Source organism: Chionomys nivalis, chromosome 26 (genome assembly GCF_950005125.1).
Source record: "Chionomys nivalis chromosome 26, mChiNiv1.1, whole genome shotgun sequence".
NCBI lineage: Eukaryota > Metazoa > Chordata > Mammalia > Rodentia > Cricetidae > Chionomys > Chionomys nivalis.
The window spans coordinates 15,256,943-15,276,949 of record NC_080111.1 but is presented as its reverse complement, the minus strand read 5'-3'; the positions used below and the strand labels follow the sequence as shown (position 1 = coordinate 15,276,949).

Sequence of the window (20,007 nt, the reverse complement as noted above, 5' to 3'; positions counted from 1 at the left end):
TGTTTAGCAAAGACATGGGTTGTGAGGCTGGCTATTCAGATCATACGAAAGGGCTGCTCAGCACTTACTCAGAGCTCGGCCCCATCCCAGGGTGCACACTGTCTTCCACACACCAGAGACTCCCTAAGCCACTACCCACAGGTACAGCTCTGCTCCTCCTGGTGGGGCCCCGTCTCAGTTCTTATCTGTCCTCAGCTGTGCATGGCTGCAACACGAACGCACTTACGATGACTTGTTTCCTTTGGTCCTTTCTTGTATTAATTCCCCCTTTGGATTCACGGTGAATATCCTACAATCTGGAACTCCGACTTGTGTGTAAGCATACACATCCTGCAGAAGACACGAAAACTTAGCTAGCTCCTCATAAGCCAGAACCATAAATAGGCTGAAGATGGGAAATCTTGAGACAAATCCAGAAAGTGCACAGGGAGTCAGAAACGGGCAGCAAAGAGCAAACCAGGGTCCCTGAGAATACTGCGGTAACACCTTTAGTAGTCCAGATACGGAGGGCTCCCCTCCCCCATAAGATGCAGCACACAAGGCAGGGTGAGAACTTGCATCACGGTTCTGGTGTGGACCAAGGGCATGGCTTCAGACCAGTTAGAACACAGGCAGAACTGCCTGAGGAAATAAATTCAAAGGGGTGGGGGGTGGGGTGGGCGAGAGTATCCTCTGCATACATTCTTGGGCCAAAAGCTAACAATAGGACTTTCCCAACTTCTAGGGAAATTTGAACAAGCCTGGCCTCTACTGCAGATCCTGCCTACTCAAGCAGCGGAGGCAAGAAGATTTCAAGTTCAAAGGCTGCCTAAGCTACAGAATGGGTAACTTACTGAGATCCTGTTTCAACAAAAAATGTACAAAGGGACTCATGGCCGAGAGCACTTGCTGCTCTGCAGAGGGGCCTGGGTTTGATTTCCAGCACCCACATGGTGGCTCACAACCACCTGCAGCTCTAGTTCTAGGAGATCTGATGCCCTTTCTCTTCCACTGGCATCAGGCACAAATGTGGTTATATATATATATATATATATATATATATATATATATATATATATATATATAATGTATGTATGTAGACGAAGCACTCGTACACAAAAGATAAATGAAAACACACTCCAAAGACACTTACATTAGGACGGTTTCCAAAGGCAGCATAGAAGGGCTGCTTGGACGGGGCAAACAGGTTCTTAATATCATTCAGACACTCGATTTTGAACTTCTCTGGTTTCTTCTCTATCACTTCCCTAAAGAAGAAGAGATACAACCACCAATTGAAAATGGCAGTTTTTACCAGAGTCTGTTCTTAGACAGATCTTCACCTTCATGTCACCCTATGTTCCTAATGACCCGGAGACCCCGCCAGCATTCTTCCCCTTTTGCTAGTCCGTCCTGCTACAGAGTATTTGGGTAATAACACTTTCCCTTCATCATCTTAGAGCACTTCAGGGAGCCAAACAAATGACAAAAACACAGACACTCCACAGCCTGAGGGACCTGTTCAAGTTCTATCTCCACCCTGCCCCCAGTGGAGGAGCCCAGCCCGCCCAGCCCACGGGAAAGCTACCTGTGGAAGGCAGAGAACAGACTGCTGGGAGACAGCATCAGAGGGCCTCGGGGCAAGATGGTGCCCTTGTCATTGACCCAGTGCAGATAGCCTCGGGTCATGTCGGCCATGCCAATGGCGCGTGCAGAACAGTATAGAAACTTGTAACCGTTCCTAAAAAACAGACAAATCCAAAAACAATAAAAACATGACAAACGCACACACAACCAATCTGGTTAGCCATGTCTTGTGGATACAGGAAAACTTTTTTTTTCTTTTAAAAGATCCAAATAAGTTCCTCTCATTTACTTTGAAAATGAAATTACTGAACGCAGAAGGAAACCAGTTAGGGTTAGAAACCATGGACAAAACAGAGGCATATGCAAAAACAGATTGTGTTAAACTGCAAAGTGACTTGCTCTGACTTAATACATGCTGCACCTAGTTCAGAAAGACCCAGAGTGGACAAAACTGGACTATATGTAAGGTATCTTCTGTAAAGGATCTAAGGGGCCTTATTTAGTTTGTAGGTCACAAACCATTCTATAGGACAGGAGGCATAATTACACCTGACATATTCTGACTTTCATATTATGGTATTCTCAACTCAAGCTGAAGAACTGTATCTCCAGATCAGTGGCACATGAACATGCTAGGATCCCAAAAAGGAAGGCATGGCTTCCCTTGAGGAACTGTTTTCCATGCATGCTTATGCTACCAGTAAATAAACCAGACATTTAAAGTCAGCTCTCCTGATAAATCCTAGCTACAAATAGTTACAGTTCTGATAACCTAGTTAGTGATTCCCAGAACTTAGCTGAATTATGGCAGGTAAAACGCAATAATAGGATACCAAGTACACAACACTTTTGAAAACAAAACCAAAAAATACCTAGCCATAAACACACAATGTATACAGAACTATATTATTTTTCTCTAGTTCTTGGTCAAAACAGAACTGGGAAGAGGACACTCAGGAATGGGTACTCACTCATTGATGGAATGGTAGAGCTTCGCTATACCCTGATGAGTCCAGTCTTTACCCAGCTGTGGGAGAATCTGTCCCAAAGCATCAGACCTGGTAAGAGGGTAGAAGCAGAAACAGACACCAGAAACCACCATAGAGAGCTGAGCATTTTCATACTGGCTGTCAGTTAGCACCAGGACTGGGGACACTGTCTCAAGGTGGTTTCAGCTGACTTCATGGAAAGGGCAGGGCAGCCCTGCAGTAACACACCCGGAGGTGCTCCTCCAGGGGAGTCACAGGAACACACAGTATTTATTTTCAGAGATACTCTACCGGCACATCTTTTTTCTCTCATTCCCTAAAATCTTAAACAGTTTGTCTTCACTGAATATTAGAATTTGGGGACCAAATGGCCAAATCTTTCCAAGTTACATTTGAGAAATCATTTGTACGGTTCCACACATCTCCTCCTCACCCATAAAAATGACGCCATTTGGGCTGTTTTCAGTGTATCTCAGGGCACATGGTTTAAAAGACACTCTCATTATTGCTGGGTTCTGACTGCTTCCCCAACCCATATCCTTCCCGCTACCCACAATATGCTCGAGCTTACTTGGTTATTGTTCCATCAATGTCAGAAATGATGATTTTGTCATTCCAGTTCCACAGGTAGATGGTACCCGCACAACGACAGGTACCCTGATATTGGGTTGTAATACTGAATACAACGTCATTGGGGCCGTCATGGAGCTTCAATTTTGCCTTTTATAAAAAGCATAACATTAAAGAAAGCTGAAAATACATACTTTGGAACAGAGTTTAACTCTTTACAATGAAACTCAAAGCATGTGGTTTCTCTGGTGTTAGCTAGCCCCGACTCATGCGTGGTTATAATGGTTGAGGAGACACATTGCATGAGTACTGTTTTCCAGTCCCAAGGATTTCCTGATATCCTATACAAAACAAAACCTCCCTATCGTCCATCACACCTAAAATCACTATTCACTGCCCTGGTCACAGCCTCATGCTCAACCCAGTAAAACCATTTCATAGAACAACTGTGTCAAAATGAGATGGAAGAAATCACATTTAAGATGTCACTGCTCTGCTGTTATGAACGCCAAGCAGCAGCATGTGGTCCTGTGCTGAATGAGCAGTAAGATTCTCCAGAGAAACCTGCTAAAAACACCCATTCTTTGATTCACTTCCAGAAACTGGGGCAGGTGTTCTAGGTGGGGAGGAACCCAGGTCCCACGCTCCTTGGGTGGACTTGGGGGTGCTGTTCTCCTAGAGAAGCACTTATAGAAGCTCAACTCTATGCGTAATACTTACTATCTGGTCCGAGGAGAGTCGGAGAGACTTCTTATACGACGCTGTGCTACAGTGACTCAATGTCTCCATGGAGATGGTTTCAACTTTGATTGTTTCTTCCAACTCCTGTGACCCCTCATCACTAGAAGAATCATTCTCTGCAGGCCTAATCAACAAACCAGTCACAAAGAGCCAGGCTACTGACAGATGAGAGGGCTTATAATTTAGGACAAGAAAATAAACAAGTGTTACATATCCATAAGCCAAGTCTTCAGAAGACTGAGGCAGAAGGATCTGTTCAAGCTTTGGCTATATTAAAACATTATTGGCAAAATGAGCATTCACTGGACATAGCAGGAAATATTTCTCAATTTAGAAAATTCCCTTTCTTTTCCAAGAGAAAGTAAGGAGAGTGAGAAGATAGACTCCAGACTAGGATTACCACTGTGGGAGTGAGACCAAAGACAGGGTTGCAATGTAAGCAACACAACACGACCGAGCCAACTCAAATGCCCAAATCCACCCTTCAGAAGCTTTTAAATACCCCTTCTGCCACCTGAAAAGCGGGGGAGTAGGGATACCAGCAGGACAGTCCCGATTATGTCCAGGATCCCTTCCTGGAGTTCTGCCTTTCCTAGTGATGGGCGCAGTATTAGAAGCAATGCTGTGTATCTAAGTCCTGTAAACTGGGAAAGGCATTCCTTATCTACCTAGTGCCATTGGCAAGCCACTTACTGTCGTGTCTTTCTATAGGAAAAAGGGTTTATGGCTAAAATTCAGCAGAATTGCCAAGATCAACTTTGATCTTATACCCAAGCAGGATTGCCCAGTGCCGTGAGCTAGGAGAAAGGACAGGGCACCCACCTGGCACTGGCTGGCTCCTCAGCACTGGAAGGTAGGTCATTTGTTGGTGGGGCCTCAGATTTTCCCTCCTTGGCCTCTGGTAGCTGGACAGAAAGATGATAATGTCAGTGTACAATGTTTGCTCCAAACTTCGGCTGTAGTCCTTGCTAGGAAACAAAAACCTCCACCATGACTGTGAACTTGAGGAACCTTTTCCACTTCACACACTGCTTGTAAAAAGCTATTCACAAAATATAACTGGCCCAATGGTCAGGTATCTGGTTGAGACATCTGGATTGCACCACGGAAGTAACTACTGGTGCCTTCTGTCTGTCACCTGCAGAAGGGAGAAGGGCAGCCCAACCACACTGATATGGACATGAACTTGGTAAAGGCAAGACCACTCTCTGTTATCTGAAAAACAACAATGAAACTCCCAGAATTCCCTTCTTTAGAAGGCTCTCTGGACAAACCTGCTCTCCTGCTACTTTGTTAAAGGGACATTCTGCATGTCTGTGTGTGGATTGTGCAGGACATAACTTCTGTTCACACCCGAGAGCTAACCAGGAAGCAGAAAGAGCAGTGTTCTGGAGTCAAATTCAAGTTCTGCCGCAGCTCCACCATCACTACTCACAGGGCTTCACCCAGCTCTGCCTACAAAGTCCAAGCTTCCTAAAAAAACAGCAGCTCAAACATCTGTAGAAAGCAGCAGCGTAGCACCTGCACGCAGCAATGCCTCAGAACTGCCATACAATGCCCGTACCCTGCTTTTTATGAGTGGCAGAGAAAGAGCTGTGTCTACACAATCAGAGTCATTACCTGTTTGGTCATGCTTTCTCTCTTACGCCAAAACCACCACCGACCAGATTTCTTTGGCATCTTGTCTTTAACCCAGGACTCGACCGTGGCCTGCAAACAGTCAGTGTGGGTCAGCACAGGAGATCTAGCAGTTGTAATCACCGACTCCTCACTACCATTCCCCTGTAGGAGAGGCCTTACTATAGAGAGATGCTCTACACAGCTCTCAAACCATCAAGTGCTCTCCATAGCTCAGGAGGAAAGGCCGTGCACTCCTCGGAAATGACAAGGCTCCAGGGCAGGTTTGTGTGAGGCCCAGTGGACCTCAGGGTTCTGCAAGCACACAGACAGCTTCCACCTCTTATTCTTGGAATCTGCGGCTTTTATGATACAAAGTCTGACGAAGGAGTGATGCCTTGTGGGTGAGCAGAAAGTTCTCTGTAACAGGCGTGCCAACTGCAGTCTGATTCAGCCACATGAATGTCACCTTTCAGGAGCCCACATATTGAGAAGAATTTTTAACTGATGATGTAGTAAGACTGGGAGCTGCACTCAGACCGTCACATGTTCACGAAAGTGCTCACCACTGAGCACTCAGTCTGCAGCTCAGAAACTGGGATAAATAAATACTTAACAAAAATGGGGACAAGTGGCAGGCCAGGTGATTGCCTAGGATTTAGTGAATACAGCAGTTTGGATACTAAACTCAGAACCTTGACTGGAATCCAGTTATAGAGAATATAAACTTTTGGACTGCTGTACGTTAGATGTCTTGAAGGAGACTTCGAATGCAGATCACTCACCTTAGGTAAACTCTTCTGGAATACTTGCAAGCTAAGGATCATGGGAGCAGCCAAAGCCCAGTTGTAGTAACTATGAGAAATAAAAATTGTGCAAACCCATCACACACAGAGTCAGAAACAAAAGCAGGGTTTGGGGGCAGAGCTGGAGCCTAGAGAGCATCAGGGGACCAGAGGAAAAGTGAAAAAATAATCTTATCAAATTGCTTATTCTTTCCAATAAAGAGATGAACAACTAAATTTTGAAGATCTGCTTTAAGCCAAACTTTTGTGAGCTGAGAAGCAGTAAGACTCATAAAACAAAGAGACAGCATTGCACCAGCTCAGGTCAAAAGGTGAAGGTTCAGCCTCACTTGTAAATCACTGTGTTCTCATTTGTGTGATAACAAATCCTACAGCAAGGAAAACAATGGCAGTTGGAAACTGTGGAGTACTTAGCAACGATCAAGGCAGCGGTGTTTACCGGTTATATATCCGTATTACAAGGTTCGGGTTGTCGATAAGGCCAGGGTTTTCTGCAAACTCATGGTAAGTGATGATATGCTCCATGAACTTTTCTGCAAAGTAAAGCAGCCATCAGCATGTGAGAGGGCACAGATCTCTGGAGACGGTCACAGTACTCAGCACTAAAGGACTTGTGGGCTTAAAAAAAGGCTTTTAGAGGAAACTATGTTTTCCACGTTTATCAAAAGACACTTTCATAGTTTTAGGACTCAAACTAAACCCCAAACCAAAATATAATAAAACCTCCACCCCCTTTCTAACACTCCGTGAACCCCTGCTGCTATTTGAAGCAGTTTTGGGGAGTGGGGACAAAGGGCAGTGCTCATGTAATGTGCCAGTCACAGAAGGAGCGCCTGCCTTCCAGGAAAAGCCATTACAGGTAGGGGGCAAACTCAGAAAAGTTGTGACTTAAAGTGAATACAAAGTGGGTAAAGGCAGGACAACTGAGGGATCACATCTGCCTGGATTACAAGGGTCAACCCAGGCAAGTTGGTTCAGTGCTGTTCACACTACAATAGCAGGGGATCAGGTGGAGCTAGGGGTGCACGGCTTCCTGTTAACTCTTAACACAGGAGGTGGGGGGCAAAGGCTGCAAGAACATGGGGCGGACATCTCTCAAGCCTGGGACAGAGGCAATCAGACTGTTTACTCAGTGAACAGACACCACCCCGCAGCTCCAGTCTTCCCTTCCTGAGTCCCGAGCTTGTCAGGAAGGCGGCTAGGCGCTCCCCACGGGTTCTTCAGCGGTCTCACACACATGCAAGATCGATGGGACGTGATCCTACCTGCTGCTCTGCAGACAGAGCAGCCCGTAAGCTTCCGAGTGTGAAATTAAGAGTCTCAAAAAGAGGGCCTCACGGAACTACCCCCACACACAAAGGCACTGTGAGACTCTAAGACAAGGCCTTATGAAAAGTTACCCACACTCACACAAAGCCAGTTAAGAATTTATGGTAACTCAAAGTAGATTTCATTAATATCTTTCCCTCATGCCAGTAATTTACTGAACAGAGGTCTGGACACAAAGACAGGTGTCAAATCAAGTGATGACCAGGCTTGCCCTTCTGAGGTGAAGACAGGCATGGCTGTCCAGCATACCTTTAGAAATCTCTCCATTCTCACTGAGGCCTCCACAGAGGGAGAGAGTGACATCAGGCAAGTCCATGGCAGAGTCTGAGAGGCACTCGGTGCCACTGTCTGCAGCTGCACTTCCCACAGACTGTGGGGACTGAGAGCCAGAGAATGTGTCGGATTCAGGCCATTGCCGGGAGCCAGGATCGGTGTCACTGTGGCAGACAGAAGGAAGGAGAACTAAGGATTTATTCCATTTTTGGCTTAATACATGGTCCTCTAGAATCCTATGAGAAACAGATGAGAAATCAAACGTAACTTCTGGGGTGGATGAGTACATGATGTATGCATGTAAGTAAGTACAGGGTAACAAACACACACGAAAAGGTCAGAGTATGGAGTTCAGCCAGGTGTTCTCTATCACTCTGAGACTTACCTGCTGTAAACAGGGTGGCTCCCTGAACTGCAACTTGCCATTTGGGCCAGGCTGGTCAACGACAGAGCTCCTGGGATCTACCTGTCTCCACCACTCAAGGCTGGAGTTAGAGGTACATAAAGCACTATGCCCTGTTTATGTGGGGGCTGGGGATCTGAACTTGGGTTCTTATGCTTCTCATAGGTAACTGCTCTTATCCACCAAGCCATCTTCCCAGTGACCCTGCTCCACAGCTTTTTAAAGTAGAGTTTAAAAATAGTCGGGTGGCAGTGTGCACGCAGCACTCAGGAGGCAGAAGCAGGCGATCTCTGTGAGTTTGAGACCAGCCTGGTCTACAAGAGCTAGTTCCAGGACAGGCTCCAAAGCTACAGAGAAACCCTGTCTCGAAAAACAAACAAACACAAAACAACAAAAAACCTCACATTATAAATGCCAGCAGCAGGAATGTGAGAACTAAAAAATCAACTACAAATGTAGTAACCACTTCTCATGGGCCAGTGTTTCAACTGGGGCCTTCCTGGCTGTAACTAAAGGGGTAAAAGAGTTAAAAGCACTTACTCAAATTGCCACAATGAAATAACAGGAAAGTTAAGAAAAATCTGACATTTGGAAGCCCTTTGATCACTGCATTCCAAGAAAAAGGGCATGGTAATATACACAGTCTGTAGAAAATTACTAAGTCCAAAGCTGTATTCTGAAAACAAAACCCAAGGCTTTTCTAAATTCATCTTAATACTATCCAAAACTAGCCTAATTTAAAAGCAGAAACACTCAAGGGCAAAGTACTCCGGAGGCCTGACCCTCTAGAACTGTCTGTATAGCAGCGAGGCCTGGACCTCACTACTCTTATTTCTGAGACAAGGCACAGAAAGCTTGGCGCCAGAAGGAGCACACACTGGACTTTTGGAATGGAGCTTAAATGTGAAGTCAGGAGATGGCACGTCACGTTTTTCGGTCACAATGGAAGCTACTCTAATATTTGAGATGCTCGGATTGCTCACCTAGAAGTCAGCTCTCCCTCCTTTTTTTAGTACTGGGGGTTGAACTCAGGAGCCTCCTGTGTGGCGAGGCAGGCACTTGGCTGCTGAGTGACATCACCTTGAGTGACATCACCAACCCAAGAAGCCAGGGTCTTTCACAAAACATGACACACCTGGTGACATGAACATGTACTTCTGGAAACATCTAAGGGCTGAGGAGCAGGTGGCAGCAGCGTGTGGAAATGCAGGCATGTTCTCACGGGAAGTTGTTTATGTCTGGGGAATGCGCACCTTCAAACTAAGAGGAAACTGACAGAGATGTGGTCTCCTCACAAGAGCCACGCCCACTGAGATATGGCACTGCAGCAACTCATGCGGTGAGAGGCAGGTAAGCACAGTCACACTTGGAGAAAACTCTAACTCCCGCACATGAGAGGTCTCTGTCAGCACCTAAGCTGCGGAAATGGGAGACAGCAGTCTCACACTCTTCCTGTCCCCGTCTGTTCCTCTGTAGAGCCTGAGACAGAGGAAGGCCTGTGTGTGGGCCTCCCAACACTAGTGACGGAACGCTAGCCCAACAGTAAGGCACGGGGCTTTATCAGTTACGGCAGCTGGTGTCATCCAGCCAGAAGGGCATGCCAACATGAGGGCTGCCTTCTGACTCAGCATGCTGCCAAACCCACAGGAATGATGGGACGCGTGTGAACATCAGCTGTATAAATTATGACTATTTAGTAATATATGTGACAATCACAACAGAGCACACTCATATGCAATAAAATAGCCTATGACATGCCCCAGTTTTCAGTCCTTCCGCTACATGTGGCTAATCAACAGCAAAACTATGACCAAGTTTCACTGCATTAGTGACTATTTCCTTTCCCTTTGTTTCTTTTTTGTTCTTTGAGACATGGTTTTTCTATTATGTAACTCCAGCTGGCTGTCCTGAAACTCGTTATGTAGACCAAGCTGTCCTCTAACTCACAGAAATCTACTTGCTTCTGCCTCCTGAGTGCTGGGTTAAATTGAAGTGTGTGCCAGCATGCGTGGCCTTGCTCCCTATTTTTAAATAGGGATATTTTAAAAAATCCAATATAAAAGGACTGGGAAATGAGAGAAAGTCATAATTCTAACAGACCGCATTTTAATTTTTTCTACCCTTAAAAAAAAAACTGGACCAATTTCAATTTTTTCATCTATAAAAACCCATTACTTCAAATAAAGTATGTGGGTATTTTAAGATAGTCTACTATATAGAGTTACAAACAAACTTTAAGAACCTCTCAAAAATAGCTGTTAAAAATCTTAAATATATTTATATCGATCTCATTTTCCATTTCAAGTAAAAAATGAAGTAGGTTTTCCCAATAAATCATATAAAACAATGCTTGTATATAGTGCACAGTAAATCCAAACCACATTTTCTGAGAAGAAAATTAAGTTTTATAATCAGTATATTAAGTAGTAATTCCTTTAAGGGAACATGGTTAACATACATTGTGTCTGAGGTTCATGGTCGAGTTACCTTAAAATAACGAGGGATAGGAAGAATGGTTTTGTGACATGGTAGGGACTATGGGCACTATGGGGACACAGGGTCCCCGAGAATGGGGCCTTATAAGGCTCAGGTTCAGAAGTGGATTCACATTCTTCAAAGGAGTGAAGAAATTCTTTGTAAAATGGTTGTAAATTAAAATGTGCTGTTTAAAACACACAAATAAAACAAATGCCAAAGAATACCTTAAGTGTATTCAGTTTGTTATTAACGACTATAAAGAGACTCAACTAGGCCCGCAGGATGGCTAAGCAGGTGGAGTGCTTGCTGTGAGAGCTTGACAACCTGAGTTCAATCCCTGGAGCCTGTGTAGTGCAGAGAGGACCGACCCCGCTGTCCTCTGCCCTCCACAAGTGTGCACTGTAGCACCAGCACCACACACACACCTCTTACGCAGATCTCTCTCCTTATTGTACTAAATGTTTCATAAACAACACATTATTTTCAAGTCACTGCACTCAAAACAACACAAACTATCTGAGAGCTTCTCCAACCCGAAGCATAAGCAGATTTAGCTAAGAGACCATCACTCTGTTCCTCTTACTCAGATGAAACAACTGGAGTTTCTCAAGCTTTTCACACCTCACCGCACAAACACACACTACCTTTTAGGGAAATAGAGAGCTGCCACTTCAGGCTCAAGAGCCTTTAAATCATCAAGGTAAATGTCGTCAGGGCCCTGGTGCTGACTTCTTTTGTGGACACCTGTTATTAAAAGAGAAACACACCAGAGGTAAGAATTTGTTCTCTATTTACCAACTCTGCAATGGCACCAAGTTTTCTAAACAGAATGGGCCACTCTCCGCCTAAAGCAAGGTCCAAGGATCAATCCCTAGAAGGGTTCCTGCCTTGCCCTTGTCCTCACTTTGTGCCCTGTTGTAGTGAGCTGCATGAAGCCACACCTGATGGCAATGTAGAGAGCTGCGTGGAGTCGCACCTGATGGTGCTGGCTCCCGCCCTCCGCGATCCCGAAAGCGAGTGCTCTCTGTGATAATCAACTCCTATGGCTAAAGCCTGACTTATGCTATTATCATGCAATGACTGTCAGCTGCTTGCATATGCTTGGACCTATGGGCAGTGTCCACCTGGCAATCTGAGGTTGGCGGCCCAGGCCTACTTAAGGGCTGGGAGAGAGAGGAGAGAGAGAGAGACAGAGAGACAGAGAGAGAGAGAGAGAGAGACAGAGAGACAGAGAGAGAGAGAGAGAGAGAGAGAGAGAGAGAGAGAGAGAGATTTTACAATTGTGAATAAACTCCTGGAATAAAACTGCAGTGAGAAGAGCTCCGGTGGTCGCGTCATCCTTGCTGGACGAGGGGGGGCGCGACACCCTGTTTCTTTCTTTCTCTGTGTATCTGTCAATAATACTTTAGTTCTACAGAGAATATACTTAGGTGGCATGTCCTGAGGTCTTTAAGGGAGAAATGTCACAATGTCTAGAACTTGCTGTTTGTGAGTCAGGAGATGGCAAGGAGACACAGCTGTGCACTGCACCACATAAGGACACTTCAGTGGATGCACATATAATGGTGGTACCCAGGAGTGTCTTAGGGTAACATACCATGTTTGTAATGATGGTGGAGTAAATGAACCTATGGCATCGCTAGTCCTGTTAGTATAGCAATCTAATTAAGTACGTGATATAATGCTTGATAATGATGAAAGTGGCTTACTTATATATATACTATTAGTTTAGGCATACTCCCATATACCTACTGAAATCTAAAACAGTATGTCATCATACACTAGCAACAGCATCCTGGCAGGTTTCCTGCATCTCCTGACTATACCAAGAGGACAAGTCGATTGATTTACACTGTGTAAAAAACAATACTAAATTGCTTGATGACATACTTCTCAGAAAACATCTCTGATGTACCACTCAGACAACATCTAAGTGATGTACCACGGTATGTATAAAACTTTCATAATCAAGTTGGGGGGGGCGGTGAAGAGAATAAAGCTAGGAAACAGTAGGACTCTTTCTCCTGTCCCTGTGAATTCCTACAGTGTCTTAGACCAAACCAAAGCATCTACCATACAAGAACTGGTCATGCCCCTTAACAGTTCTTACATCAGAATACTTGGTGTAGATTTCTGAGAGAGTCACTGTCAGCTAGTCATCAGATTTGGTCACAGATCCCCTTGACAGCCACAGTCTTATTTCTGACAATTCATTTATGAATGATATGAGTCTGTATCAGTTTGTCAAAATGGAATGTTCCGTGCTCCTTTACTTTTTGTCTTCAAAGTGAAGCAGACACTCAGCTAATAAGACAGGCGGTTTTAGGTAAGGTTTTACTTCCTTAGATAAAGGCTCCAAGACAGCATTCAATGTGTGTAGTTTCTGACTCTTACTGAGACAACTGATACAGAGTAAGGAGTTGTGACAAGGGCTGAACTCCTCCACACCAATTTAGGAGGGAAATTAGTGAAAGAAAGCACCAATAATTAGTGGACACTTAAAAATATTTTTATTTTAGGTATATGGTGTTTTGCCTGATATATGGCCATGTGCTTGGTGCCCAGAGACCAGAAGAGAGCACTGAGTTCCCTGGAACTGGAATCACAGATGACTGTTAGCTGCCATGTAGATGCTGGGAATCAAAGTGCAGCCAGTATTCTTAACCACCGAACCACCTCTCCAACCTCCAGTGGATATTTATTTTAAACCATACGAACTACAAATTTTTCCTTTAGCCAAGCAGATGTCTGAGAAAACATTTTTTCTCCATTCTACTTTTACTTTTATTTAAGCAAAAGGCCATTTAAGATTTTATTCACTAGCACATTTAGTTAATAATCAAAGATAGCACATGAATCTTGGTAGAACCTTAGCTTAAAGCATAGCACAGGCTGGGCGGTGGTGACGCACGCCTTTAATCCCAGCACTTGGGAGGCAGAGGCAGGTGGATCTCTGTGAGTTCGAGACCAGTCTGGTCTACAAGAGCTAGTTCCAGGACAGGCTCCAAAGCTACAGAGAAACCCTGTCTCAACAAACAAAACAAAAGCATAGCACAGATACTTAGTGTACTCGGGGAATATACATATGATTTCTTCACACCGACAGTGGTACTGTCACTACTTACCAACTGATAAGAACACAATTCATTTACTTTCTTAGTAAGTACTTCTTAGAGGTCCACTGAGTATTGACTATAGAAGGACGCTTACCATCTTGTTCGGAATTTAGAGAGTAAGAGAAGTAAGAGAAGCCACATGGGTAAGTCATCACAATGAAGTGTGGGACATGTTCTGACTGGAGATCACAAGAGCAGAGACAGCTACCTCACAGTATGTGAGACACTGAAATAATACACCACCCACTGATGCTGTGTGATGCCAAACACACAGTTACCTTTCTTCTTTGTTGGTGAGTCTACTTTAGCAGCTGGTTTGGATTCTGAGGGAGCTTCTATTGAGGATGGACTGGGAGCATGGTCTGCATCTAACACAGATGAAGTCTGAGGGGCCTCGAGAGGCAGTTCAGGAAGCTGAGCAGGAGCTGCGTCACTCAGCTGCTTACACGGGGCTCTGGGTTTGGGTCTCACGATGGTACAGACAGTATCTTCAACAGCAGCATCCTTCTCGACTTCTCTTATGAGGCTGTCTTCACTGGGAATGACCCTGAAATGAGTGTTTTCCGACGGCGTAATTGTAGCTGTCCTTGGATGACAGTCATATCTTTCTCTTTTGCAGACCTGCAAATATGAATTGTTTAAAAATGCTCATCTTGAGGGAAACAGCTTATAGCACACATGAAAACTTCATTCACGACCCTACTGCTCCTTAAGGCAACTTAAAGCACTCAGTCATATAAACAAGTCAATTTCTGTTTTTACAAAACTGAATTCAACATGGGATTTAAATGATTTTCTTCCAAGAAATGAATCTTTCAGTACATTATTCCCTCATCGTGAGCTAGCTGAAAAGTCTATGAACCTCCTCCTGCCCACTGTCTAGAGCACAGCAGGCAAACCTTCACCAGTTGAGTTATATCCTACCCTAACTTTCGGGATTTAATTTTTCAGTGTGGAAACTCTAGTTTCTTTTAGGTATCTTTAAATTTTTTTAATCAGCATTATTTGTTATGTAGAAACAAAAGATATTATTGTATTAAGTTATAAGTAAGTGTACAGTGGAAATTTTATAAAGAAATGTTAATTTTTATTTATCTTTCAACCACAAGAGGGCAATGCCATCATTATACTCTGAGCTCAATAATAAATTGCTTCCTTCGTTTAACAGCAAAGACTTTTTACTGGTGTTTACTCATCATGTGGGAGTCGCCTCTGGGTGTTGCTTATATTGGTTAATAAATAAAGAAACTGCCTTGGCCTGATAGGGCAGAACTTAGGTAGGCGGAGAAGACAGAACTGAATTCTGGGAGGAAGAAAGCAGAGTCAGAGGGACGCCATGGATCCATGGCTGGAGGCAGACGTGCTGAAACTTTTCTGGTAGGCCACAACCTCGTGGTGATACACAGATTGTCAGAAATGGGTTAAATAAAGATATAGGAGTTAGCCAATATGAAGCTAGAGCTAATGGGCCAAGCAGTTTTAATTAATACAGTTTCTGTGTGGTTACTTCAGGGCTAAGCTAGCCGGGAGGCTGGGATGAACAAGTGGCCTCCTTGCAACATACTCAGACACATCCTAGTCTTTCCAGTAAGTCCCAGTACCTTGGTAGACTCTGGGAACCCGCCCCAAGTCCACTCCATGTGAGACTCAGATCTGAGCAGGCTCTCAGCGGGCTTCACCTCCAACTCTGAATCACTCTTAGGACACATTGCCTGGGAATAAGTGCTGCAAACACACAAGAACAAAGAAAAACAAGGCTCAGTCTTGCTGAGACTCACAGTGTGTAGAGAAAAGTAAATGTAAGTGTGACTATGTCATCTACAAGTAGAAACACTCCACTGAGGGAAACATCAATTGCTCATTCCACCTGAGTTCTTTAGTAAAATAAAAATGACAGGAAGTGATTATTAAGAACTTTCCAGGTCTCCTGTAGACCCTCCATAATGTTTGCTTCTCACAGAAAACCAATGATACAGTTAATTTTGTAAGACAGAAAACACACAGGAAGGTACGATTAATAATCAGTTAATAAGGGCTGCAGAAATGGCTCAGTGGTAAAGAACTGGAGAACCTGGGTCCAGTTCCCAGGAATCCCATGGCAGCTCGCAATCATCTGCTAACTGTAATCACCTGTAACTAACCTCCTAGGGATCCAACTTCCTCTTCTGGTTTCTGTAGGCACCATGCATGCTACGGTGCACAGACATATATGTAGACAAAACAATTTTATGCATAAAATACATAAACTTAAAAAAATCATTTAAAATCTGAAGGTTTGATCACAGAAAATGAACAGTATGACCACACATTCTTTCACTACATTATTTATTTGACACCAAATAATAGAATTTAACAGTAGGTAGAGCAAATCCTATCCTAATTATTCAGATTTACAACTAGCAAACACCATCAGAATAAGATTAAATTTAGGAACAAAATGGTTGTTAAAAATAGTTCATATTCATGTTAAATTTTACCTGATGGTTACTCTACTATTATATAAACAGAAAGCGTTATTACTATCAAATAACATAAAAGCTACTAATATGCACTCCCCTCTTCCCTTAGGAAAACAGAAAGTTCAGAGATACTCACGTTTCTAATGGGGACCAATCTCCATCAGATAAGGGATAGTGATCCCCGGAATGGAAGAGTGGAGGCTCCTTATAGTCTTCTTCCTTTAAGGGAGCATTTGAAGATCCTCTACGAAAGGGGAAAACAGAACAAAACCCAGAGGGGTAGGAATGATTTAAAGTCAGCTTTAAAATGGGTACCAACAAGTCTCTTATCAACAGAAGGCCACACGATTAGCAGCATCTTCTGGAAAAGGCTAACATGATCAAGGAGGTATGACCAAAGCCACCCACCATATAACAGGAGGATAGCCAGTAGCCATATCATAGAAGGATATAAAATAAACATGATTAAAAATTTCTGATAGGCTAGGGATGTTGCTCCATTTAGTACAATGAATTGTCCAAAGTAAAAGCTATGACTTCACTTTTCATCATTAGGGAATTTATCACACGTCAATATGAGGTTTAGGTTTATAAGGGGTAGCATGTGGAAATCTCTGGAAAGCATAAGGCACAATCCCGCAGGTTTAAGAGCTTCTTATAGAAGACTCAAGCCCCAGTAGTTTGTTGAATGTAAACTGGAATCACACCACTTAATTTGGTGGGCTAAGAGCACAGAAAGAAAACTGCCATTTGCTCTCCAACCACATCACACGGATGTCCTTCCAGGGCTTGAGTCCAGTGCTCAAACAGGTGGAAGAAAATTCTATCTTAAGTGAGAAAACAATGCACATTCTGCCTTAAACTGCTACCTTGAAATTTCAGGTAGTTCTGATTTGAAAAGTGTTAGAGGTTTTGAGTAATTCTACTAACTGGTATGTAAGCGGTGATCAGAAACTCCCACTTAAACTGAAACTCCTTTAACTTATAAACTCAAAACAAAACTCTTGTTTCCCAGGAAAAGGTCTGATACCAAATATAAGAACCTGAGAAGGGATGCCAGGTGTATTGGTATATACCAATCCCAGTACTCAGGAATTGGAAGCAGAAGGATTATAAGTCTGAGGCCAACCTGTGCTCTACAGTGAGACCCTGTGGAAGGAGGGGGAAGCAGAAAAGAAAGGGGGATAAGGAAGAGAATGGGATAGGAAGGGAAGGAAAGGGGAGGAGGGAGGAATGGGGCAGGCAATGAAGGAAGGGGAAAGGAGGGCACAGAAGACAGGAACAGAGAGAAAGGGGAAGGGAAAAGGAGGGGAAGGGGAAGGGGATGGGGACGGGTAGGGGAGAGAATGAGGGAGAGGAGGACCAAGAGGCAGGGAAGGTGCAGAGGAAGGGGAGGGGGAAAGACAGACCCTTGGGTTGGAAAGCTACACAACTGGACTATAATGCTCCCACTTGAATCTGTGCACTCCCAGCAAATTGCTCAGTAAGAGCTGACAGTCTCTTTTCTGAAACGTACTCAATGGAAGGAGGCACACCTCCAGACGGTCCCGAAGAGCACTAGCAGCACACCAGATCTGACAGTAAGTGGGATGTGATGCTTCTTTCACTGATCCCACAATAAACAGTTGGGTGAGGGCATCAGATTCACACTACACACCTTCAAGAGTAGCAGCAGCTAGTAGCTGCCTTGGGGCTCTACTGGGTGCACAAGCCCCTGTCCAGACTGGGAACCTTACCTTGCTGTCTGGGCTCCCTTTTCATCATCAGAGCTCACACCCACATCACATACATCTTCTAAGACAGGAGAAGCCGCCTGTTCCTCCTTCCTATTGTCCTGTTTGCACTTCTTTCTCCTTCGTTTCTTCTTTTTCACAGAACTTGGAGCGAAAACTGTCTCTGTTTCCAAGGTGTGAGAAGTACCTGGGCTCTGAGATGGCCTTTCATCTCTGGTTGACTTTACCAAAGGGGTGTCAATATCTTTAAAGAACTGGTCTTCAGTAGGAATTGGCGAAGTGGCAAGATAAGCAGGTAGTTTCTCCTTAAAGAATAAAAGAAAAGTTATCTACAACAAACTGGACAGTTATCAAAACAATAATTAATTTCTCAAGTATACAACTTTTCACAGGGGTAAGAGGGCATTGTCAGTAAAGGTAGACTTAAATAAACGTGAGTTCATTTCAGTATGTAACTGAGTCTTTCTCAGAACCGCACAGAAGATGAAAAGCCTGCAATTAAATTCTGAGCCCATTAGTTAGGCGGTGGGGGAGCACGCCTTAGTGCCAGTACGAAGAAGGCAAGAGTATTTCCTTGGGTTCAAGGCCAGCCTAGTAGCTGAGTTCCAGGAGAGCCAGGGCTACACAAAGAAACCCTATCCTGAAAAACAAAAACAACAAAAAGAACCTGAGCCGATTAAATTCTGTACAAAGAGCTATCAAAGTGGCAGCAGTGTGCTGAGTATTACAAGGACTGACGTGATGTAAGAGCCTGGTGAAGCAGAGGCCAAGGCCAAGACCACACCTGACAAGGGCAGCGGGGCAGGATTTAGAGCCAAGTGAGGAAGTGATCATGACAGAGGCAACATCCGACAATGAAGGAGATCAGAGCACTTCAATCCAAGTATCCTCTCAGGAACTCAGAGGAAGAAAAGGCAGCCCGAGATTTAGAATAATTAAACTTTTCAACTTAATACTGAATACATTAAATCTAATGAGCTTCTCATCATTTATTTCAATCAGAAGAAAGGAGAGGTAGACAAGCACAAATTAACTGGCCCATTACGGGCAGGTGGTCCTGGCTGGTATAGGAAAATAAGCCATAAGGAACACGCTGGTAAGCAGCGATTCTCCATGGCCTCTGCCTCAGTTTCTGCCTCCAGGTCCTGCTCCAACCTCTTTTAATGAAGAAAGCTGTAGGGTGAACTTCATGGTTCATACAATAGATCACAGCAATAGAAACATAATTAAGACATCTACCAATAAGACGATTCGATAAACAAGGCAAATCTACACCTTGGAAACTGTTAAAAAGAGGGTTTGTTTCGGAACTGCTGACTGAAAAGGAATGTTGATAAAGGTCAAAAAGTAAGATAAACAAAAACTAAATAAACAGCGGGGGGGGGGGGGGGGGGGGGGGCTGACCTACCAGGGCTAGTTCCAGGACAGGCCCCAAAGCTACAGAGAAATCCTGTCTCAAAAATAAAATCAAAACAAAACAAAACAAAAAAAACCCCACCACCTAATAGGGTTTTTGTTAACTTTTAATCCCCTTTAAAAGCAAGTCTTGGGCTGAAGAGATGGCTCAGCGGTTAAGAGCATTGTCTGCTCTTCCAAAGGTCCTGAGTTCAATTTCCAGCAACCACATGGTGGCTCACAACCATCTGTAATAAGGTCTGGTGCCTTCTTCTGGCCTGCAGGCATACACACAGACAGGATACTGTATACAAAATAAATAAATTTTTTTTTTAAAAAAAGCAGGTCTTATTTTATTATTATTTATTCATAGAATAGTAATTCTAATATTTGTAGGATGAATTGGGACTTTTTCTTACTGTATTATTTTTATTTTAAAGAGGCCCTTAGTATGTAGCTCTGGCTGTCTTAGAATTTACAATTGTGCAGGAAAATCTGGTCTATTTAGTCATATATGAAACAGAGAAAGTTT

At 43.8% G+C, this 20,007-nt stretch overlaps 1 protein-coding gene across 2 annotated transcripts in view; it reads right to left on the bottom strand.

Moving 5' to 3' along the window:
* Positions 1-20,007, bottom strand: part of Lpin2 (lipin 2) — a 70,427-nt gene that overhangs the window by 3,170 nt on the left and 47,250 nt on the right. For both annotated transcript variants that reach the window (XM_057758497.1, XM_057758498.1), the window contains exons 4-19: positions 18,084-18,385; positions 16,484-16,591; positions 15,490-15,613; positions 14,167-14,509; positions 11,417-11,516; positions 7,868-8,055; positions 6,729-6,822; positions 6,269-6,338; positions 5,487-5,576; positions 4,689-4,771; positions 3,846-3,990; positions 3,127-3,275; positions 2,538-2,624; positions 1,568-1,720; positions 1,133-1,247; positions 227-330 (exon numbers count right to left, since the gene is read on the bottom strand). In XM_057758497.1, coding sequence (XP_057614480.1) covers positions 227-330; positions 1,133-1,247; positions 1,568-1,720; positions 2,538-2,624; positions 3,127-3,275; positions 3,846-3,990; positions 4,689-4,771; positions 5,487-5,576; positions 6,269-6,338; positions 6,729-6,822; positions 7,868-8,055; positions 11,417-11,516; positions 14,167-14,509; positions 15,490-15,613; positions 16,484-16,591; positions 18,084-18,385 — 2,255 coding nt within the window. The remainder of the gene's footprint in view (positions 1-226; positions 331-1,132; positions 1,248-1,567; positions 1,721-2,537; positions 2,625-3,126; positions 3,276-3,845; positions 3,991-4,688; positions 4,772-5,486; positions 5,577-6,268; positions 6,339-6,728; positions 6,823-7,867; positions 8,056-11,416; positions 11,517-14,166; positions 14,510-15,489; positions 15,614-16,483; positions 16,592-18,083; positions 18,386-20,007) is intronic.